This window comes from Pristis pectinata, chromosome 22, assembly GCF_009764475.1.
Source record: "Pristis pectinata isolate sPriPec2 chromosome 22, sPriPec2.1.pri, whole genome shotgun sequence".
In the NCBI taxonomy this organism is placed as follows: Eukaryota; Metazoa; Chordata; class Chondrichthyes; order Rhinopristiformes; family Pristidae; genus Pristis; species Pristis pectinata.
The window spans coordinates 21882528-21906068 of record NC_067426.1 but is presented as its reverse complement, the minus strand read 5'-3'; the positions used below and the strand labels follow the sequence as shown (position 1 = coordinate 21906068).

The 23541-nt window shown below is 40.2% G+C and overlaps 1 protein-coding gene across 1 annotated transcript; it reads left to right on the top strand.

The window, feature by feature from the left end:
* Window positions 1-1642: 1642 nt before the first annotated feature.
* Window positions 1643-21607, top strand: LOC127581699 (hairy/enhancer-of-split related with YRPW motif protein 1-like). The gene is made up of 5 exons (XM_052036339.1): window positions 1643-2176; window positions 3009-3075; window positions 3159-3242; window positions 4911-4992; window positions 15136-21607. Exons 1-5 carry the CDS (start codon window positions 2097-2099, stop codon window positions 15864-15866), a joined length of 1044 nt encoding a protein of 347 aa, XP_051892299.1. The 5' UTR covers window positions 1643-2096; the 3' UTR covers window positions 15867-21607.
* Window positions 21608-23541: the final 1934 nt, after the last annotated feature.

Genomic DNA, 23541 nt, shown 5'->3' with positions numbered 1-23541 from the left:
TCCCTCCAACACCCACCACCACTGGGCCCCACTCCACTATGACCTGCCACCAGCCTTATTTGATTTCCTTCCTGCGCTCTACCCTGGTGGAGCATGCAAATGAAAGGCCTTTCTGGTGTAAGTGAAGGACACCTTGGGCTGCTTGCCCTGCTGAACTTTCCACCTGTGAGCCTCTGAATAAAATCTTTGTTGCCTGCCACACGCCAAGAGTTCACCACACTCAAAAGGCACCATTCAATTTCTAGGCTCAGAGCTTTTTAGATCGATTTTACTAATAATAAGGATAAACTATAATGTTCACTAGCAGCACTGCTAAAGAATACTTCAGATTGGTAGCAATTGGTTTGATCTGCCTTCGGCTATTTATTACCAGCTGTAGTTTGTATTGTTGAATTAAGTAGGGCCCAAAAGGAAAAACATTGAACTGTGGGGAAGTGGAACTCAATGGCACCCTTTCAGAGAGCTGACATGGACACAACGGGCCAATGGCCTCTTCCTATATTGCATGATACTGTGATTATCCCTGTCTAACCTTTACCTTTTTAATCTTTCTTTGCATTAATGGTCCCCCCACCTCCACCCACAACAAGGTGGTCTCAAAATACACATTTCTTAAAACCAAAGCCAGATGTCTCTGGACAGGGCTGCTATAAAATAAACAGTCAAAATGAAAAATAAAACTATGCTCCAAGTTCTCAGTAAGTGGTAATGTGTGGAGTTTGCACCTTCTCCCTGTGGAGGGGTTTCTTCCCACATCCCAATGACCTGTTGGTTAGAAGGTTAATTGGCTTCTGTAAATTGTGGGTGGTGAGGGAAATGGGGGGGGGGGTGAGCGGGGGGGGGGGTTGGTTGATGGACGTGAAGGAGAATGGTTACAGAGAAATAAGTGGAGGGTGGGATTGTTACTGTGAGAGTGCATAGATTTGATGGGCCAAGTGGCCTCCTTACTGTCGTAAGGAAATACGACAAAATATAAAAAAGTATGTAGTGTTTCCCATTCAGATTGTGTGTCTGTGTCTATGTGTGTGTGTGGTGTGTGTGTGTGGTGTGTGGTGTGTTTACTGGTGTGTATGTCTCTGTGTTACTGTGTGTGTGTCTGTGAGTGTGTGTCTGTGTCTGTATGTCTGTGTGTTACTCTGTGTGTGTTACTGTGTCTGTGTGTCCCCATTCGGGGTCCCAGTGCTGTTTGGCTCTGAGAGGCGAGCAGAGAGAGCGCTGGACGTGTCCGGGCCGCGGTTTCTCTCCCACAGGTGCTGCCGGATATCACGGATCTCCGGCTCCCTCTCCCGAAGTCCCACCCATCGGCTCCTTCTCACGTTTCAGCCGTCAGGACAACGGCATAACCTGCCTCTCAGGTGAGAGGCAGGGCTGGCAGCCCGCACCTCCGCTCTGTCTCCTGTGACCAGAAACCAGGCTCCTGCTGGAAGCAAAAGGACAGCCGGGGGAGAGAGAGAGGGGGGAGAGGAAAGGTTTGTCAGACGCCTTCGGGCGTTGAAAGTGAACAGGGAAACTTCAGAGAGAGAGAGGCAGTGGGTGCGATAGCAGAGGGAGGGAGAAAGACTGGCGTCTGAAATCTGGGGGAAAGCCAGGGCGACTTGGTCAGAAAGAAAAAAAATCAAAGGGACCACATGAGAGCGATCAAACCACAGGAAGAGCCTCGCGGGGAAAGAAAACCAGCAACTACAAGCAAGCCCGAGTCATCGCTTCTCCGGCTGAGAGCAGCGCGCTGGTGGGCACGGCCGGTGGACAGTGAAGCCGGGACTTCCTAGACCTGGGGCCAGGGTCGGCGCGGCGTTCACCCACAGCTCAGCCACCCGCAGGGCAGCGAGGACAAGCTCGCTGTCCGCTCCTGCAGCCGCATCACCTTCAGCACCAACGCCGGCAGCACTCTCAGCACCAACGCCACAGCGTTCACACCGGGAACGTTCCTCCAGCATCCAACAGACTACAACCTTCCCAGAATTGCAATTGACTTGCCCTGTCGAGATTCAGGAGCCCAAGGTAGGCGGAAGCCTCCGACTCTATCCGCACCTGTGAGTTGCAGTCAGACAGCCAGACATCACTCCCATATATATCTGTTTAAAAAAATTAAGACAATGAAGCGGCTCTATGATGAAACCTCCTCCGATAGCGATCTGGAGGAGATGATAGACGTTGGGAGAGAGGAGTATTACTGGTGAGTAACTTCATGTCTTGTTTTGATTTCCTATCTTGCCCTTCTCCCTCTCAGAACCAACCCCATCTCTGTCAGTAGTTTTCTGATATGTCAGAAAGTTGGAATGATTGACTTTGTTGCCCCGTGGATATTAACCCTTTGGAGGTTTAAGGTCAGCAGCAATTCCAATATTGCTTTTGGGTCAAGATTAGGATGAATAGTCATCGGTGCAGAACTCCACGTTCACCGGCGAGAACAAATCTATATATCCCCCGTTTTCTCTTGATTACATCGCTGGAAAGTGACATCCTGCTGTTTACAGCTTTCTGCCTTGTTTCAACGTAAATTGCACAAACGCTGAGCAACTGATGACAAAGGTGCATTTCATATTCAAGCCGCTGGAAACACTCAGCAGGTCAGGCAACACCCGTGGGAAGAGAAGCACGGGTAATGTTACAGCTCTGAAATCCTCTGTCAGAACCGATCCTTTCCCTGCCTTCCCTGATACAGAAAACTAACGTTTTCTTTCTTTCTCCGTTCTGACAAGGGTCTAGGAACTGAAAAGTTAACTGTTTCCCTTTCCGCAGATGCTGCCTGACCCTCAGAGGGTTTCTATATTTCTTTCAGATTTCCAGTATTTGCGGTTTATTCAATTTTTAGATATTTTGGTGAGAATTTAAAATATCACATCTTGACAACAGGCTAAGGATCAATGCATTCTGTCATATTTTATAAGACAATCTTATCCTTGCATCCAGATTGATGTCATTCATTTTATAGCAAGTTGCCCCGTTAGTGTTGTGATACATACATATAGACATTAACATAAAATATCATGTTTTTCTGTTTTCAGCCCTGTGACTAGATCAAGTTCACCAACTACAACTTCCCACATTTTGGCACGGAAGAAGAGGCGTGGAGTAAGTGGGAAAATCATCATTTCTGAAAGGCAAAATTCTGGTTGGATTTAATTTAAGTACATACTTAAATATGTTTCTTATAGATTATTGAAAAAAGAAGGCGAGACAGGATTAATAACAGTTTATGTGAATTACGTCGTTTGGTCCCAACAGCTTTTGAAAAACAGGTAATTAATGAACAGCAGAAATGTGAGCTTTAAAATCTAAACTCTGTTGAAATTATTTATCCTTCTGCAAAATATTTAGATTTGCACGTGCATTTAAGCACTGTGCAAACTTGAGTGGGTAACTTTGTATTATTTCTTCATATAGCTCTGATAACTAAAGGGGCTTCAAAACGTGCAAGATAATAAATCACATTATGCTATAGTGCAGTACAATTTCCATATGAAGTTTCCTGGGTCATACGAAAGAGGAAACAATGGACTGTATACTCCATGAATGAAGTTGTACAATTTTTATAGCAATATATCACTCCATCAAAGACAATATGTACTTCGATGTAAAATCTGGTCCCATTTCAATGTAGTCTCTAGGAGGAGTTGTGTTATAATAATGCTATAATGCTGTTGTGGTGTTCCAGTAATGAAAACTGTACACTGTTCAGTGTCACTGCAATCAAAGGGCCAGTTTCAGGTTTCAATGGGTTGACACTATGAGGGGATAACATAATTCTACCAAGACCAAGTGAACTTTCCAAACTTTTATATTTAGACATGGCCTGATCATTCTGTAAAGTGCAGCCTGGGAAAACTGCCCATAGATGAACAATAATGATTCATAATTTTGCAAAATCCTGGACAAGCTTTTAAACATACTTGTGCCATGCCTTTTCCTGATTAGAGAATAGTGCAGAGGTGACAGCATAGCTTGCTGCTGCCATCGCACAGTGCCCTCAAAGTAACAAATAGAACAATTCACAATTTATCCTTATATTTGCTGTTAGAAGGAATCTTTAGTCTAATTCACTATGAAGATTCTGCCAATTACAACACAGATTTTTCTCCATGGGTTTTAGATTGCCGTAACTACTTGTATCATATCATCATCATAATATAAGAACAAGCAAATACTATGCAGACCTATAACACTGATGGATTCTCATTCCACAGATGCTGCCTGACCTGCTAAGCTTTTCCAGCATTTTCTGTTTTTATTTCAAAACTCTATCCCTTGCAGTTGTTTTTTGATTTTCAAATACTACCGAACTAACTATGCTTATCTAGATATTTGCTTTATGTTTCTGAAGCCAGTCTAACCCATCTTCATTTTTCCCCAGCAATCCATATATCCTACAGCTTACAGAATCATAAATCTGCAGTTGGCTTTTGAAAGCTTTAGCAGTCTTTCATGTGCTTATGTAATCCAGCTGTCACTAACTTCAAGCTCAAAGGACAAAGTTCCTTCTGTCAAGATCAGCCTGTGGTTTCATTGTCATAGTCTTCATTTTTTTTACATGTGTTGCTACCAAAATACTCTTGCAGATCCCACCTCAATTTCAACTATTATTTTGAAAACTCACAGTATCTACTCATTCTCAGTGTAGAATTTGCTTAAATATTCTTTGTAATCCAATGGCGGCATTAGAATGAGTCAGTAAGATATTTCTGTCTTCTGTAAGGATTAGAAATGTGTCACAAATAGACTTCAATACTGAAAGTCACAATTCAATTCTTCATTTAATATTTCATTCATTCAATGGCTCATTCATTTACTCTCTGATGTAAATATTGACTCATTCATTTAGTATTCAGTATTGTTGAGTCTGTTTCTCATTAATTATGCATCTTACAATTAATATTCAGAAACAGATTTTTCCTTATTCCATTACACAGGGATCATCAAAGCTGGAAAAAGCTGAGATCCTGCAGATGACTGTGGATCATCTGAAATTGCTCCGTTCAACAGGGGGTAAAGGTAAGACTGAAGTACAGCGTATTTATTCCTTTGAAACCTAAGACATAGCAGTTATTTTGTCTGCAATGCTATTACTGTGTCAAAACTTTCATAAATTCTCGAGGGGTGGGGGGGAGCATGATATGGTGATGTTGAAATGTTTCCGCTCATGGGAGAATTTCCAACAAGGGGACATAGGGGGCAGTCTTTTAAAATGGAGGTATGCAGGAACTCTGCAAGTGATGTATCTCTGGAATTCTCTTCCCCAGAGAGTATGGAGGCTAGATCATTAGGGTATTCAAATAGGAAGGACATTAATTTTTGAAAGATCAGGGAATTGAGAACGATAGAGAACAAGCACAGAAGAGGAGATCAGCCATGATCATTTCGAAGTCAAGGCAGGCTTGAGAGGCTGAGTGGTCTGCTCATGCTCCTATTTTTTTATGTTCCTATCTGTTTTCCAGAGATCATAAAGTGGGTTGAAATTGCTGTTCTCATTAGTATTAAAGGTTATTTCATCGCATTTTGATCATGTCACTTTAATGTTAATTCATGCTTTAGGTCCTACCAAATTTGAAGAATTCAGGTTAATTGGGGTCAGAGTAGGAATTAGCCTGAGTGGATAAAATGATAATATTGTGGTTTCAGTATTTATAATTATACTTATTCCTTTATGGTGTTTATAATGATTCCATGTGACCTTGGCTCTGATGCCCAAAGACTTCAGCTGTAAGTTAAAAGCCAGAGTTGTTCTCTTTGAAGCAAAGAAGGTTGAGATGAGATTTGATGGAGGTGTACAAGGTCATGGCTGGTTTAAGTAGAAGAACACTGTTACCATTAGCAGATGGTTCAAGGACAAAGGGGCACATGCTTACAATTTTGGATAAAACTCACTCATTGAGTTCCAGAACATAAGTCCTTAGACAAGAAAGAAAAGTCTTTAGGCAGGAAGTAGTCATGTTCTGGAACTCAATAACTGTAAGGATGATTGAAACAGAGTCAATTAAGGTATCTGAAAGGGAATTGGATAGACATTTGAGAAGGAATAATTTGCAGTGCTGAATGGAAAAGGCAGGGGAATGAGAATAATGAAATTACTTCCCTGGGAACTGGCATAGACTCAATGGACCAATGTGCTATAAAAGTTTTGTGGTTCTAAGATTTTTTAGTTGGAAATTTGTGTGTTTTTGTGGCAAGCCCTCACTTCCTATGAACCAAAATCCAATTTTTTACATGAAACTTTCTGTGAAGGAAGACTGCAGGATGAACTAACAGATTTTATATTCTATGATGGTAGATGTATATCAAAGTCATAAAACCTGGGCTAAAAACTACAAATTGTCAAATAAGAAATGAGATTAACTGAAGTATTTTAAAAAAAGGTGAGCAGATTTCAGTGAATTGCTTTAGAAGTTCTCCACAGTGTTCTCTGGACTTTGGACCATGTGTACTTGACAAAGTACTTTTATATTAAAAAAATGAAGTCTGCATATGGTACAACCTTAACCACTAGAGTCTAGCAACACTATGACCACTTCGCACTAAAATGGAGGTTTTCTTGTTCTTAATTGTGTTCTGTCTTGTAAAAATTGTGCATAATTTATGTTTAATTTATGCTTTTCTTGTGAATGCTGCTTATATGATTCTATGTGCCAGTGATGCTGCTGCAAGTAAGTCTTTCATTGCACCTGTGCATACATGTACTTGTGCATATGACAATAAACTCAACTTTGACTTTGACTTTGACTTCCTTGTTCAGTCACTGACGCATTATGGTACATCAATAGAGAACTAAGTAAATCTGACCTGGCTGGGCTAGATCTGTAACACTCATATTCATATTAAAGAAGTAAACAATCTACATTTAAATAACATTTTTCCTGATAGTAGGACATCACAAAGGATTGCATAATTTACAAATTATCAATGAAGTATAGTCATTGATGTCATCTCGGCCAACTTGCATAGAACAAACTGATATAAAATAAATTATTCACTTTATTTTTGCCAACCGACTGTATAAACTTTCCTTATAGTAACAGGAATACTTTGTGTGGAATATTTGGAATTCTCTACCAAAGAAGAACGTGGAGGCTCAGTCACTCTATATATTCAAGACTGAGAATGGATAGATTTTTTGATATTAAGGGATATGGGGTTAGTTCCGGGAAGTGATGCTGAGGGAAAAGATTATCCATGATCTTATTGAATAGCAGAGCAGGTCCAAGGGGCCAGATGGCTTACTCCTAATTCTATTTCTTATGTTATCCCAGAAACCAACTGAACATTTAATATTCATTCCGAAATCAGACAAATTGTAGAAGTTTTATTTAAGGGGCCTGCTAATGAAACAATTGCAAAAGTTATAGATGAATGTCCTTCAGTTTAGGATCATTTCGCAAATTCTATATGACTGTGATCATGATAATCTAATTCTCCTTATCCTTCTCAATCTGCCTGCCATGGTTTACACAGTTGTTCAAAGTTCCCTCTACCAACACAATCCTGCCATTGAACAGTCTGGTGAGAATGCTCTTCACTAAATTTACCCTTAGATGTTCAGCCATGGTTATTAATCTGTGGTGGAAATCTCTCTTCCCAGCCCCACACCATTACTTATGATGTTCTCCCAAGGATTATCCTTGACCCCTTCCTATTTCTCACCTGTATGTCACACCTCAGCAACATCAGCTGAAAATGTCAGGGTCCCCAGTTATGCTTTTCTCCTTTATTCCTTTCTGTCTCCTTCTGATCCACCCAGGTCCTTCTTTACAACCCCACCACTTCCCCCCCTTGCCCCCTGTTCCAAGTTTCTTTCCCCTCCCCCATCCGGTTCCATGTACCCATCACCCACACATTCAACCCACTGGGTCCCTTATTCCCTCCCCCGACTGTTCCCATCTGCCCAGCATCCCTGCCTTATCTGGTTCCACATCACATTCCTTTCTTATCAAATTCCATTATCTGCAGCCCTTTGTTAACTCTACTTGTCACCTCTCAGCCTCTGTCACTATCTCCACCCTTCCCTTCCCCACCTGCCTCCACCTGCCCATCAATCCCTCCTCACCTGGATCCACCTATCGCTCGCCAGCTCCTGCCTCATCCCTCCCCTTCACAACTTTATGCCGGCTATCTCTCCTTTACACTTTCAGACCTGACCCCAAACAGCCTTGGCCCCAAACATCAACTATTCCTTTCCCTCCACATATGCTGCCTGACCCGCTGAGTTCCTCTGTCAGTTTGTCTTTTGCAGAAGATCTCAGCATCTGCAGTCTCTTGTGTCCCCCTTTATGTTTATGACAACCATTTCTAATTTACCTACACTTATCTCAATGCCTCTTCTGCCTTTATGCCGCTTGACAGCTTTTCCCAGGTGCAGTACTTGAACAGAAATTTCCTCTAGGTATATATTGAAGAGACATTGTCTTTGATCCTAGTCCCAGCACACCATATCTATCTCTTTCTCTCTCTTCCAACCGTCTGAAGCTGAGCCAGGCAATGGTCAAGCTTCGTATCAGATTTTACCCAACTTCATATCTACAACATCAGGAAGACCACCTCTGTCGCATCACCTGTCTCCACTCCAGCCTCAGCTCATTTGCTGCCCCTCACCTTTGCTTTTGTTACCTCTAAATCTGGTTATTCCAACCCACTCCCAGTCAGTGCCTCAATTTAAAAACTCTCATATTTGCTTTCCCTCCAATTCCACCCCATCCCCATCTCCCCCCCTGCTCCAGTCTACTCCATATATCCAGCCGTTACCAGCACTACCACTCTCTGAAATAACCGTGCTCCTCCAGTATTGGCATTTAGTACAATATAAGACTGTAGGACACAAGTTGTAGAATTCCTTCCTTAACCCTGCGGCCTCTTTACCAATGTGGTTCAGCAAACACAGGGTTGGTAGATGACTGGAGCATGGTGTGAGTGAGGACACAAGGGGCAGAGTCTTGGATAGAACATGGTATGTTGTCTGGGTTGGGTTTTACCTGTCTTACAACAGTCCTTATAATCCACCTCACTGACCGAACTATTGGTCATCTGTCCAAGCATTTGGCTTGGCATCAAATTTTCTTTGATCACACCCCTATGAAAGATTTTGGGACATTTCACGACATAAACGCAAAAGGTTGTCTAACAAGTGGTAACCTATTGATCAATATAAATACTGTTTAACTTGGAGAATCAATTTCTTTCCCAATATCTGTAAAGCAATTCAGTTAAGCTGAGGTCCATTTAAAGTTTATGAATGTATTTATGGGCATGGTTCAACTGGCAGACTTTCATTCATTGCCCATCCCGAGCTGGACTGGAGAATGTGTTAGTGAGTCTGCTGCAGTCCTTCCAGCGAAGGTACTTCTACAGTCTTGTTAAGTGGAGAATTTGAGGGTTCAGACCTATAATAATGAAGAAATTCTGATTATTACACTTAAGGGGAACTGATAGGTGGTGGTCCCAAAGACCTGCTGGCGATGCCATCCAAGATGCTGAGCTGTCACAGTTTTGGGAGGAGCTGCCAAAGTAGCCTTGGGAAGTAGTTGTAGTTCATCTTGCAGGTGGTCCGCACTGCAGTCACAGTGTACCATTTGTGGAGAAAGGGACTGTTAAGGGTGTAGGATGGGTGCCAATCAGGCTTTGACATGGAGACCATCAACCTTCTTGAGAATTGTTGGAGTTATTTTCATTCCACGAGGTAGAGACTATTCTATCACACTCCCAACTTATGCTTTGAAAAAGGTGGAAGACTCTGATGTGTCATTGGGAGATGTTACAGAGTTTCTGACTTGTTCTTGTGACCACAGTACTTATGTGGTTAACTGGGTTATGTTTCTGCTCAATGGGGCACAGAGATGGGTTCAAAGTAGGTCAGAGGTGGCTAATTGGAGAAGTTTAGTGAGGTAATTCCAGGGCAAGGAATGGCTGGGGATATGGCCACAAACATTATGATGAAGAAGGGGCTTCAAAATTAGAGGAAAGTACCTTTCCCAATTGATTATGGGGTGGGAAGAGGTTACAGAGATGGGGAGAGGCTTTATCGTGAGGATGAGAATGTTAAGGTTCCTCTGCTCATTTCCAGTCCTGGCACTGATTTGGAGAAAGTGCAGCAGCAACACCATTTATGTGTCTGAATCAGATTTCCACCGGCTTTCAGGTGAATACTGCCAGTGAAGCATAAGCAGATCGAAGGAACTTCCTCACTGCCATGACAACTTAAGCAGGTTCACCGAGATGAGTTAAGTTCGGCAAACCTGTCTCCGGTTTAGCGACGTGATCCTTGTTCGGGATAAACAGTTGGCTGCAGTGTAAACTAAGGTTGCTTTGGAGTGGAGCAGAGAACATTGAGGCATGACTTGCTTTGCAGGTGGTTAAATGAAAGTAGTTTTGGTGCAAGTTTTAAGAACCCATAAATGTGAACACCGTTCTTATTTTTTGGGTTAAGGTTACAGCAAGAAGCGATCTGAAATCCCAAGTAGGGTGGAATAAATTTTCCAGAAAGATGCGGAGAACTGGGCAATAAGTGTTTTTTTTAGACAAAAGTGAGTTTCTAGAAGACCTAATTATCTATTCACTCTCTAAGGATTCATGAGGATCTTGCAAAAGATTTTTCAAAGAGCCGCAGAACTTGTGGTGAAGAACCTACAGATAGATTTTTATTGTTGAGTGGGATGGGGGGAGGAGAGGAAGGAGGGGAAGGGAGTGGTGAGCACAGACTAGCTGCTGTTCATTTATTTCTCAATTGCAACATGACCCCAGAGATATGAATACTTCTAACTGCACAGAGGTACAGATCAAAAGTTTAACTATTTTTTTAACTGAACAGGACACATTTTAATGGTGTTTTCTGGGGATCTCTGAAATTTGCAATCAAATGGGAAACAACCTACAAGTTATTGATAGGGATACAACACTATAAATGGAGAAAGTACAAACTGCAGCCTTTACCTGCCTAAATCATCTTTACTTCTTCCCCACACTGCCCACTAATCCTCTTAGGCTTTGTTGCATTCCCTCATCCCACCACTTATAATCTTGGCCTGCCTCCAGTTTTCGAATCTATGCCACAGATAATATAGTTTTGTTAAAATACCATTACCAGAACATTATCAAAATAATTTAATGGCTACTTGCTATGTTTCTATTGCAGTTTTATATTGCCTTATGTTACAAATTCATTTTTTAAAATCATTATTAATTTGAAATTAATGTATAAGTAAATCAATTGCACATTAAAGGTTAAAATGCACTGATGTAACTTAGCAAAGTGCATCCAAGATGCCCGAAATTCCAGAAGTTTCAAACTCATTTCGATGGAATGTAAAGGCAGCTGGAATATTTTGGAAAATAAAAAAAAACTTTGCTGATATCTGTTTTCCTTTGGAAAAAATAGGAGCTAAAATATCAATTGTCAATTTCAGGATAAAGTAGACATGGACTTTTCGTGGTATTGGCAATATAACAAAAAGTAATTATTTAAATAAGTTAAGTACAGCTATTCTAAGCAGCCATATTCTAACTTTTGATTTAAAATTAGTCTTCAATCCTTTTTTTACACCAACAAGTTTATCGCTGTTTAGTGCCTACAAATAGGTCCCTCTATATCTCGCCTTTTAAATACTTTGAAATAGAGAAATGGAATTGATTACATGCACTAATTAGGCTTAAACATGTACATTATGGAAATTTGTTACTTCAAAAGCAATAAGATCAGTATTGTCAAATTAACAACATTTTAGCCTAGATTTTGCTGGTGAATGGAACCACCAGAACTTACCTGTTTAAGTGGAAGCAAGTCCAGGGTATTTATCTGTGTGTAATCAAAGGGGAAGCCCTGAAAGATGTTACTTAGCTGGAGATTTGGTTGTCACTTCCTGTGTCAGGTGAGATGTGGGAACCAAGATTCCCTTGATTTCAATGGGGATTGTAGGGTTGCAGTTAAGGAAGCAAAAGGGAAGGTAATTTCATTTTTTAAATTACTTATAAGCATCCTGGACAACTATTAAAACTACCTTTAATAGTTTTGAATTGTCTACTGAATGTGAAGGATACTTAAAAAACATCATAGCTTTAACAGCTGGCAAAGTGGGGCAGAACTTTGCTGGCTGTCAAAGCTTTCAGGTTGTTTGGGGGTGAGACCTCTTCCGTGAATTGTTGGAGGGCCTGCAGCTACTTGGGCTTCATCAGTGAAGTCCTGGACACTCCAGGCAGGCAAATAAAACCCTCCACATCTGGACCAGGTAAGGATAGACATGCGATGATTGTGGGCACTGTTTGAGGACAGAAGGTCTCTACTAGCAAGATCTGGTCTTTTATAAGATTTTTTTTTGAAGCTCAGATCATTTACCAGAAATCAAAGATCTCATAATGTAATGAATATCAACTGTTTTACAAAGGAAATCATAGAAATAATCATTGTGATTTGCCAAACATTTTCTTTATATACAAACTGTGAAAATTTTCACATGAAAAACATCGTGGTTTTGAAAAAGTTATACTTTTTAGCCAGCTAAATTCTTATAAAGTGGGATTAACTATAAACTAATACACTTCTCAGGACATGATTAAAAATGAGATCTATTTCTTGCAAACTAACAAGTTTCAAAATATCTTAATAATTAGTGTAGAATGTTGGTTAATAATGAGGTAAAAGAAAAACCTCAACCTCCAAAAAGACTAAAAAACACAAAAGTTATCAAAAGATGTAACTTTAAAATTCAGTTCCACTGCAGATAGATTCTATTAAAATAAAATAACAGAAAAATATAATTGGTTACTAAAGTCTATAATAGAATTTCTACTCTATAAGCATTTACTTCTTCAGCTTTGTAATTTTTTATATCTAGTGCAGTAAACATTTTATAATTGATGCACAATCAACACCTTGTGAACTACTGGAGCCATATGGCGTTTCAGCAAAAGAAAATATGGAGAGGGTATGAAAATGGCACTAAATAAATATCTGTTTCGGGTGCGATTGACTAAGGGCCTCTGTATATTTTAACTACTAGTGAACTAAGGACAATGGGGCTGATGCACCTAACATGTAGCAACTCTGAATACGTGTACAAGTACAGTGAGGTACGGGTACAATGAAAAACTTGCTTGCAGCAGCATCACAAGCACATAGGTTCAGACAACACACAAAACATAAATTACACATGACAGTGAAGAGAAAAAAAGTCTATCTTGCCACATTGTCAGGTCAAGTCCTGACTGACTAGAAATTCCTTTACTTTTTTTAAATAGTTAAAACAATGTTGTGTATCACGTGTGTGTGTGTGTGCGTGCGCACACACTAAGTCTGTGCAGCAGAGTCTAGCCTCCAGTCCTATTGAATTCGTTTGCCACAAACCAAGACCCAGCTTTGTTAGGGCCCTGTAGTGGCTGATGTATGTTAAAAGAAGTCACACGCAGGCATCTTCCACTCCTCAGGACTTGAGTGAAAGCAAGGTACCCTCAACTCCCTGGGTCTGCCTTAGGTGAAGAGCTATATATTGAATTGGTGTGTAGGAGACTGGATGGAACCTAAACTGATAACCAGTTCTTTAATCTTTGCAACCTGCTTTGATTCTGACCAATGAGGGAAAATCTTCTCTCTGCAAAGAGTTTGTACAGATTGATATCCGTTTCTAGTGGATGCAAATCCATACAATAAAATTAGAAAAAAATTGACACTTATCATTAATTCAGCAACTTCATTGAGAGATCCCCTAATGGTTACTGAGGGAAATGGAAATGTTTGCAGGCTAAATAATGTACATTGACAATACAGATTAAAGTTTAGAATGTTACCTAGCTTCAGATGAATTAGAAGTGGTTAAGCAAACCAAGGAGTCAAGCTGTGACCTTCTGAGAAAGAATCAGTAAAACACTCACGTTCCATTGCATCATGTCTGACATGATTATGACCTTCGAGTCAATGCCTCACACTCCAGCGACCAGGTTCAATCTTTGCATCCAGTGCCGTCTGTATGGAGTCTCCACGTTCTCCCTATGGCTGAGTGGGTTTGCCCAGGTGCTGCAGTTTCCTTCCATATCCCAAAGATCCATGGGTCAATGGGCTAATTGGCCTCTGTAAACTGCCCCTAGTGTAGATGGGTGGAGTTAATGGACATTGAGAGAGAATTGGTTACAGGGAAATAAATGTAGGAATGAGACTGATGGGAATGCTCTGAGAGTCAGCATAGATCTGGTGGGATGAAATTAATTGCTTCTATATCATGATAAATATTGAAGTACTATAAATGTGAAATTCAGTTGATAGAACATCTCCTTGGGATGCTCTTGATACAGACAGTGCAGCAAAATAACAGTGAGGTTTTGCTGTTCTGAACCGTGAGGTTTATGTTACCTCTTTGTCATCATAATATGACAGTGTATATAATTTTAAGTTATATATGAAAGGCAGCATTTATTGATTTACAAATAATAAAACAAAATCTACACATTTTCACTGTCCAGCCACAGGAAGGAGAAAGGTCAGTTAGCCTGTTAGCTCACGGCATCACTCAAGTCCACAAACAGGATTCCCCTCCCTTACCTCGATGCACTTAGCATCTTATTGGGAATTCATTCATTTTAATTTGTGCATCCACTGCAATCAATGGAAATTATTCCATGAACTATCTATAAAGTAGTTAGGATGGGTTCAAAATTTACCAAGCTTTTATTTGTCTCCCAGTTCAATGCACAGAGTTTTTTAAACTCACCCTTCAAATCACTTTATGATTTTAAAAACTGCATCCTAGTTTCTATAGTCTTTTCCTAAATTTACCCCCATGTCTTTTTTCTCATTATTGACAAGAATCAATACAGTTTTTATCCCTTTAGATGTCTTGTGCTGTTAATGGATGTTGGGGTCAACACAAATTACAGTGGGTCCAAATATTTACTTGGTCACCTTTTATTAACTAATTTTTACAAGGCTCCATAACTTAGACCTCTGAGAGTTCATCTTGCTATCAGTACTACATTCTTGGATTTATGATAAACAGGAACATTCAGAAGAAGAGTTTTTAAAACTAAATAATTGCATTATTTTTGAGTTGTACACATTCAACTTTGTAAAGGTTGGTCTATTAATAAACTGTAAAATAACTGAACAATGAGGAAGGTTTGTTGAGTACTTTTCCATCGATGAACTAACTATATTTATTTTCCTGATAGGTTATTTTGATCCTCATTTGCTCGCAGTGGATTACAGAAGCATGGGATTCAGAGAGTGTCTTGCTGAAGTCGTAAGGTACCTCAGCTCACTTGAACAATTTCAAGGCCGTGAAGGTGCTGATCCACTTAAGGATCGTCTAGTGTCTCATCTCAACAACTACATATCTGAAATAGAGCCTTCACCGTCTTCCTGGATCCATCGGGCCTGTACTTGGCCACATTACCATTTAGCTGCTTTGTTCCCACAGTCGACAGATGGAGCACAATTATCATGTAGGGACTCTTTTCATAACCCAACCTTCCTTACTGGCTCAGCACTGGCATACTCCAACTCAGCTCTGAGGGGAATTCCTCTTGACAGAATAGCATCTACTGTGATGCCATCTACTCACTGCCACCTCCCAAACATTACATCATCCAGTCTCTTATCAAATCTGACATCTCCTATTCACAGAGTCCTGTCCAACATGGCATGCACGCTGCCTGGTGTTCCATCCAACTCAAGCAACAAAATGTTAACTGGTGTTGCTGCATCTCCACAAATTACCCCACCCTTATTGTCACCGGCTTCTAACTCCAGCACCATTCATACAACTGCCACATCCATTCCAGGGTCTTTAGCAAGTTATCAGTCTGTAGCACATTTCCGACTTAATCCCTCCAGTCAGACAAACAATCTGGGCACTCGCAAGCCCCAGAGATCTTGGACAGCTGAGATTGGGGCTTTCTAAACCCAGTATATTAAGGGGGGGGGAAATGACATTTTTTTATAATGATGTAAGAAACTATTGAGCCAGAAAATGTTCTGTTAGATATAAACAGTTATACTCCTGACTGAAGTAAGAAAGAAAATAACTGAGGTTAGTATCTGTACACATCACAGAGTGCAGAGGTTTCCTTCAGCATTCTAGTCTGGGAAGCGATTGTTCTTTATCTGACAATGAATTACTATATTTTTCCAAACTTACTCCACCCTTCCTAACAGCACTGCGTTAGTTTTTTTTTCAGAAAAAGCTTGTTCTTAGAATATATCTTTGTTAGAATAAGCAGGGCAGTGGTTGTGTTCATTAGTCATCTGTCAGAGTTCCTTCATTCTTGATCACATCATGCAAAATAAATATTTTCAGTTCATGGTTAGTATGTCTGTTGCTGGTTTGCTTTACAAACCCTTGATGAGGGAGAGTAACCTGTGTGATGCATAAGTTTACCATTTACTGTCACATTCAGTTCTCAGTTGGCCACCTTGTTCTTCTCAAGTTGCCTTCACCCTTTTCCCCACCATCATACAACAAGGTGGAACTGCAATGAGCTGGTTCAATTCATATCTGCCCAATTGTAGTCAGAAAATCACCGAAAATGGCTTCCCTTAATGTTAGCATAGTTATCTTTGGTCTCCCTCAAGGAATTCTCCTTGGCTGCTTCCTATTTCTTATCTATGGGATGCCTTTGAGCAATATTACATGAAACAAAACAATTGTAAACGTAGCTGATGACAGAAATCTCTTTTTTTTGTGGACCATTCACTGACCCTAAATTGAAAGAGTGTTTGGCTCACTTCCTATACTGGATCTGCAGAAGTTTTGTCCAACTATTGGTGTAACTACAGCCATTGGTTTTGGTACCCCACAAACTCTATTCCATCCCTCTTTCTGGTAACTATATCAAGGTGAAGAAGAATATTCACAACCTAATGCTGTATTTGACTCCGAGATAAGCTTCCAAATGTACATAAGTGCCAATGCTAAGGCTGCTTATTTCTATCTGTTCACTCTGCCTGTCTCATAAACTGTTAGAATCCTCATTCATGCATTTGCTAACTTTAGATTTAACTGCTCCAGTGCATTTGTAGCTAGATTCCCACTTTCTACTCTTTGTAAACTTGAAGCCATTTCCAACATGCACCGCCCCGTTCATCAATCACCTATATTAATTCCTAGTTAAACAATGCATCAATTTTAACATTTTCTTCTCTGCTTTCAAATCCCTCCCAGTGTCTGGAAACTCCTCCAGCCCTCCAATCCTCAGATCTTTTGCAACCATGAATTTGCTCATTCCACCACTGGCAGCCTTAACTTCAGCTACCGAGGCTTTAAGTTCTGGAATTTCATCACTAAACTTCTTTGCCTCTTATCTTTCTTTCACCCTTTAAGATGCTCCTCAAAGCCTACTGCTTCAACAAAGCTGTTGGTCACCTGCTCTGTGTCAGGCTTGTTTATTAATGTTATCACAAAGCACTTTGTGACTATCTTAAAGGTGCTATATAAATACATGGTGGTTTTTTTGTGCCATCATTCCAATTAAGAACCTTTTTTTGAGTCAGTGCGGATAGTCTCCAGGTTACACAAGGGAATTCCTGAGAACTGTTCATAATCCGAACTGTTCGTAAGTTGGAAATGAACAAAGACAGTGTGTGGGAGAGGATCACAGAAACAGTTGTGATGGAAGAACGGGCAGGGGCAGAAGAGCGGCCACCAGCCGTCTCACTGACTCGGTGAGTGAGCGAGTGAGTCTGCTCAGCGCCCCCGGCTCTGCTCGGCTCCACCCAGCCCAATATCGTTGCAGCGCAGGGGTGTGGGGAGAGAAGGCGCATGGACGTGCCCTGTTCCCACCTGGCAGAAGGTGTCTGCAGCTCCACAGCAGCCGGCAAATCCCACCCCATCCATCCCGCCTGTCTCCCAAATGCTCGTTTGTACGTATGGGGTGTCCAAAGGTTGGGAGCTTGTAACCTGGGGACGACCTGTATAGATGATCTGAATTGTTCTCATTGACTATAGTCCATGCTCTTCTATGATGGCTTTATAGTGCTGAGGGGGAGAGCTAGTCCCTTAATTATGCCAATAGCTACTTCTATCTATAATGCAATATTTCACCTGACTGGGAAAAAAATACAAATCTTGCCCAAAAATAACAAATGGTAGTTAAAGCTGGGACTTTATAACTCAGGTTTTGGTATTCACAGATTCAATTGCCAAAACTATCAGACCATAGAAATTACTACCCAGAAAGCCATCCCCAGTAGGTAGTTATACAGGTGCTATATAGTATCATGTGGCCTCATGAATTTCAAAAGCAGGTTATGTTGAGCTACTGCTACCACAATGTAGCATGTGGAAGATTTTATCAGCATTTGTGTTTCACTTCATGATCAAGGATCTGAGGAGTCCAGCTCTCACCTTTCGAGAGAATGTGTAAGAAATGCTGGATCCAATAAAAGGTTCATTTTGTACAACTCCAAGAGGAGGTTGAACACTAGCACTGCTATAAATTTGGTATAATACTGACATAAATGTTAGCAATTTCTAAAGTGTGAGCTTTCCAGCTGGTACTGGAGATTCAAGGAGATCAGTTGGTGATATTTGCAATACAGCAATAGGAATAATGATTAGTGTACAGTGGTGGAGGACAATACTTGAAATGTGAACAAAGATAGAGATATGACCTGGTACTTATAATACTTCCACGGGCACTTATAGAGTTGTACAACACAGAAATGGACCCTTCTGCCCACCACATCCATGCCAACCATTAACCATTGTTGATCCCACTTGCCTGAATTAGGTACATAGCTAATTGATAATATATCTATTGATGATATTTAGCCTGCATAATTGGATAACTTACATTACAAACAGTTCAGAAACTTAGGGTGACATTTAATGTCTATATATGTCAATATAACAAAATATCAATTTTGAAGTGATTTAGGCCCGATGAAATTTTGTCAGAAATAATTGCAAATTGTTTGAAAGTGTGCAGTATACATCTGACTTAGGTGGTGCTGTAAATCAGGCAAGAGTGGATCTGCATCCCTCATTGTATTCTGCCCAGTTCTTCATTAGTCAGGCAAAGTTCAAAATGCTGCCCAGATCTGCTACCTCCCCTTCTGTCACTCAACCAATGCTTGTACCTCCTCCCAGACTCCTCACTCTTACCTGGGACACAACCCTTCCACTGCTCATCATCTCATTGAAAGAAGCACACCCACTGATCCTCCCTTCGTTCAGCTTCTCAACGGACCGATCTCATCCCCGCCGTCCCTTAACAGGTTCTCCCTGCAAGATCCATCCCTGCATCCAGTGCCCAGACTAGATCTCTTTTACCTAGAATGTTATTGTAATTTCACTATTTTAAAAAATATTTGATAAATCAGTTGCAGCATTTTTCTTAGAAATAGTGACATCCCACTTGTGCTGAGTGACACATTACATGTCAGGATAAAAGCACAGTTCTTAGTGTTACATTAGGACTTGAGTGTCCCATTACTTCTGGTGGTTGATGGTCTGTGAAGGTGATCTCACTGATCAATAATAGATTAGACTGCATTGCCCAGATTTTACCCCAAATCTTTATGGTCCAGCTTTGCTGATGACACAATGTAGATCAAACCCTCAAATTGCATTAAAAGAACAGGAAAAAACTGTGGCAACTTAATCTCAATGTAGATATATTTAAGGCCACCCACTTTGCAACTAAAAATAATAGACCACAGAACTTTATAACTTATGAAAAGTTAGAAGCAGAGGCATCTCAGAAAAATCTGGTGTGTTCCTGAACACAGATTATTTAAATATCATGGCAGGTGCTGGAAATAATCAATAAGAAAATAAAATGTAAGACCTTATATCTTGTGGACTGGCATACAAGGAGTTGGAAGTTATCATACATCTAAGCAAAGCATGGTTAGACCACACCTGGAATACTGTGAGCAGTTCTGTGCACCATGACATAGGAAGGATGCATAGACCTTGAAGTTGATAGTTTTTTGTTAAGCACATTAATGGTTTTGGGGAAAAAGACAGGTAGATAAAGCTAAGTCATAAATTAGGCTTGATCTTATTGAATGGCAGAGAAGCTCAAGTGGTTCACTAACCAATTCTTGTTTCAAAGTCACTATGAAATCACTTGTCTGCACTCTATGGAAAAGTACAAGTTTACATTGCAAAATTGCAAACAGTGCACATAAAAGCCGAACAAAAATACATTGGAAGATCTCAACCACAAAGCTACTACCGGGAGATTATCTTGTGAAATGCTGATGGATTGTTGCAGAACTATTCCTTAATCGGGGAATATTCCCTTTGGCAAAATGCATAATAAATAAATTCTAATTATAGAGGAGAAGTTTGTCTTTGATCACTAGTTCAGGAATCCTGTAGTACCCTCTACATGTTGTACTTGTCTTTGCACATTGGTTTCATTGACTTCAATGGAATCAAATATATGAAGCTGGGTATAATCATTGGCCAATAAATCCATCCTCCATGCTAAATGTACTTCATGGTCATTTCAACGTGTTGTGCTCGGCTCCAAAATTCATTCCATTGACATTAATAAATTTTGAAGGCAGAGAACAACAGGCTGATGCAGCTTTGTGATAAAATGACCTCTATCAACCGTATTGGTAAAGTGTTAGTGAGCTAAGACAAATTTCTTCCCCTACTGCAACGAGATATCAGGAATAAAATTAAGAGGGAAAATTGGAAGGAAGAGTAAAAGATGAAGAAATTGTTCTTGCGTATGTGTCACCTTCAATTATTCGTCTTCAACCTCCAGACAAGTGACTCTTGGCCCTAAATCCCATTCGTTTCTATAGCAGATAATGCAGACCACGTGTAGTGAGACACCTAGTGGAAAACGATGGCAATTATATTCTTATCTCTTGACTGAATTATATCGAAGTGAAACTGAAGCATTCCATAAATCCATTTCCACTTCTTCTAACACTCTTTCTTTAATCTTCCAATAATCAAGGATAAACTCCTTGCAGACATGTGGTGAGATTGCTTTGTTCCACAAACACCCCGATCACCAGCAGTAACTAATATTTATGCAGCAGTTCCAAGCAACAGGATATTAAGCACAAAAAATGAAGAAATTGTTAATTAATTTTGGGAGCAGAACAGACTGAAAACCCAAAGGTTTTAGGAAGCTTTTGAAAACAGTGAATTAACAAAGTGCTGAGTTTTTAGGGGAGCTTTCTGAAGGGAGCCATGTTGACTCTCCAAACCTGTAGGTCAATTAAGAGAGAAATTATAAAAAGAATAAGTCACAGAATTTCCTTCAACAAATTCTGATACCTATATCCCAATCAATATTTCACTCAGCAGCACAGGTGGGAATGAGCTGATTCTATCCAGCTGCCCTTTGCTTACTGAATGGAGGGAACTGAGATCAAGCACAGCAGCACCATGCACTAATGTGCAGAATAATGGTGTAAATAAAGCCAACAGTCTGGGGAAAAGAAGTTTATATAATGGAGTATTTTAATATAATATAGTTAATGTTATTAAATGAAGATCTGAAAAGCTTATTGTAATAGGTAGAAATATCATTAAAGTACTATGCAACTGATCAGTATGTAATTGCTGAATCAAATGCAATTGATCTCTCACTATGTGGGAAAGCCATAAGAAGCTCTATTGTAAATCTGAAATATAATATAGTGGACCCTACATGGTGTGTATTTTCAAACTGTATTGGATTCTGTATGACTTAAAGGTTTAATTATCCACAGAACTAATAAACATGCATTGATTTTAAAACATGGAACGTGTGAAGTAGCTTTATTTTACTTTTCCCTTGTGTAATTTTTGAATCGGAAAATCTTGCAGCTTATCCATCCCTGAAGAACCTACCTGGTATTGTTATAGGAAAACACTAAAGAGCAAATGTGATTAAACAAACAAGATCTGGGGTAGAAAAAAAGTTCACACACACACACACACACACACACACACACACACACAAATCAGGAGAAAGAAACAAGATGTTTAGCCCATTGTTTACTATACTTGAGCCACCCAGTTTAATCTCACTCAGTCTCCATGCCATTTTTAAGAGTTTAAGGCATGTCCTTCAGAAAATTTGGCATCAATGTAAAGATATTTTCCTGGCTTTTTGCAATCATTTTAAAATCCTTTCATCTCAATGTTATCATTCTGAATTCTGAGCAAACCTCATCAATCCAAACCACACTTCTTTTGTTGCTATTCCTCCTGATACCAGATGCCCCAAACTGCACATAGTCTAAATAAGATTTTGTGGAAGTTTTAAATACATTTTGAAAAAATATAGAAAGCACATCCACTTCTATCTTGTTACTTCAACTTTGTAACATTCTTCAGAACCAGAGGCACGGTAGTGTAGCGGTTAGTGTAACGCTTTACAGCGCCAGTGACCTGGGTTCAATTCCGGCCACTGTCTGTAAGGAGTTTGTACCATGTCTGTGTGGGTTTCCTCCGGGTGCTCCGGTTTCCTCCCACTTTCCAAAGACCTAGGGGTTAGGAAGTTGTGGGCATGCTATGTTGGCGCCGGAAATGTGGCGACATTTGCGGGCTGCCCCCAGAACACTCTGCATAAAAGATGCATTTCACTGTGTGTTTCGATGTACATGTGACTAATAAAAAGATATCTTGTATCTTGTATGAGGACTGTCTTTAATTCATTCCTTTCCAAGCATTTAGTAATTGCATTGCAGATTTATGGATGTCCAGTAGTTACCTAAAATTTCATGGCATCATTAGCACTATTTTGAAGGGGATGGGTAGTGTGGGAGAGGTGGGAGATTTATTTGTTGCCTTCCAGATCCCTAATGCAGTTTTCCTTCACACAGGACCTAAGAAAATTACAGTCTGTGCCACTTCTGTCTAATCCCAATTTTCCTGAGGGCTCTAGTGACTGGTCTGCCCCTAGTTTGAGTAATTACTTTAGTACTTATGTCCCTGAATAACGATTCTAACCAATTACTGATGGTGCTTCTAATCTTCTATGAAAATTCAGCAAAGTGCTCATTTAGTAATCTTGCCATTCTTCACCTTCCTTTGCAAATGTTCCTCTTTCATCAGTCACACAAACCACGGAGTCTGCCTCACATATTCTCTTGGTCACTCCATTAGCATGTTACAATTTGACAGTGCTGTCCAATGTCTAGTACAATAGCATGTAGGTGTGTAACAACAGGACCCCCTGGTGGTCTGAACAGCTTTTGCAGGTGCCTTCACGTGCACTTACTTTACAAAGTATTTCAAAGGCAGACTTACTGAAATGAGACCAGATGTGAATCGAGACGATACATTATTTCACAATCGAGAGTGAAAACTGAGTAAAGGGCAAAGCAAATTCTGCATGTTTCCCTCATAATTCTTCCCACAGGTAAACCATGCAATCTGTCCCTTGCTGATTGGCTTTTGATATAAACCTTTTAGCTTGTTTCTAAATCCAAAAATAAATGGCCTCCTGCAAATTTAGTTTCCACTGCAAGGTCAAGGGTAGTTTTCATAGTTCTCTCTTTTGTCCTTAACCAGACTACACTTCTGTTCCTTTCTCATGGTTAATTCTGGTTCCAGGAAACAGAGGCGTGATGTCCCTGATATCTACCCAGCCAAGATTCTGCAGTATGTGTGTCAA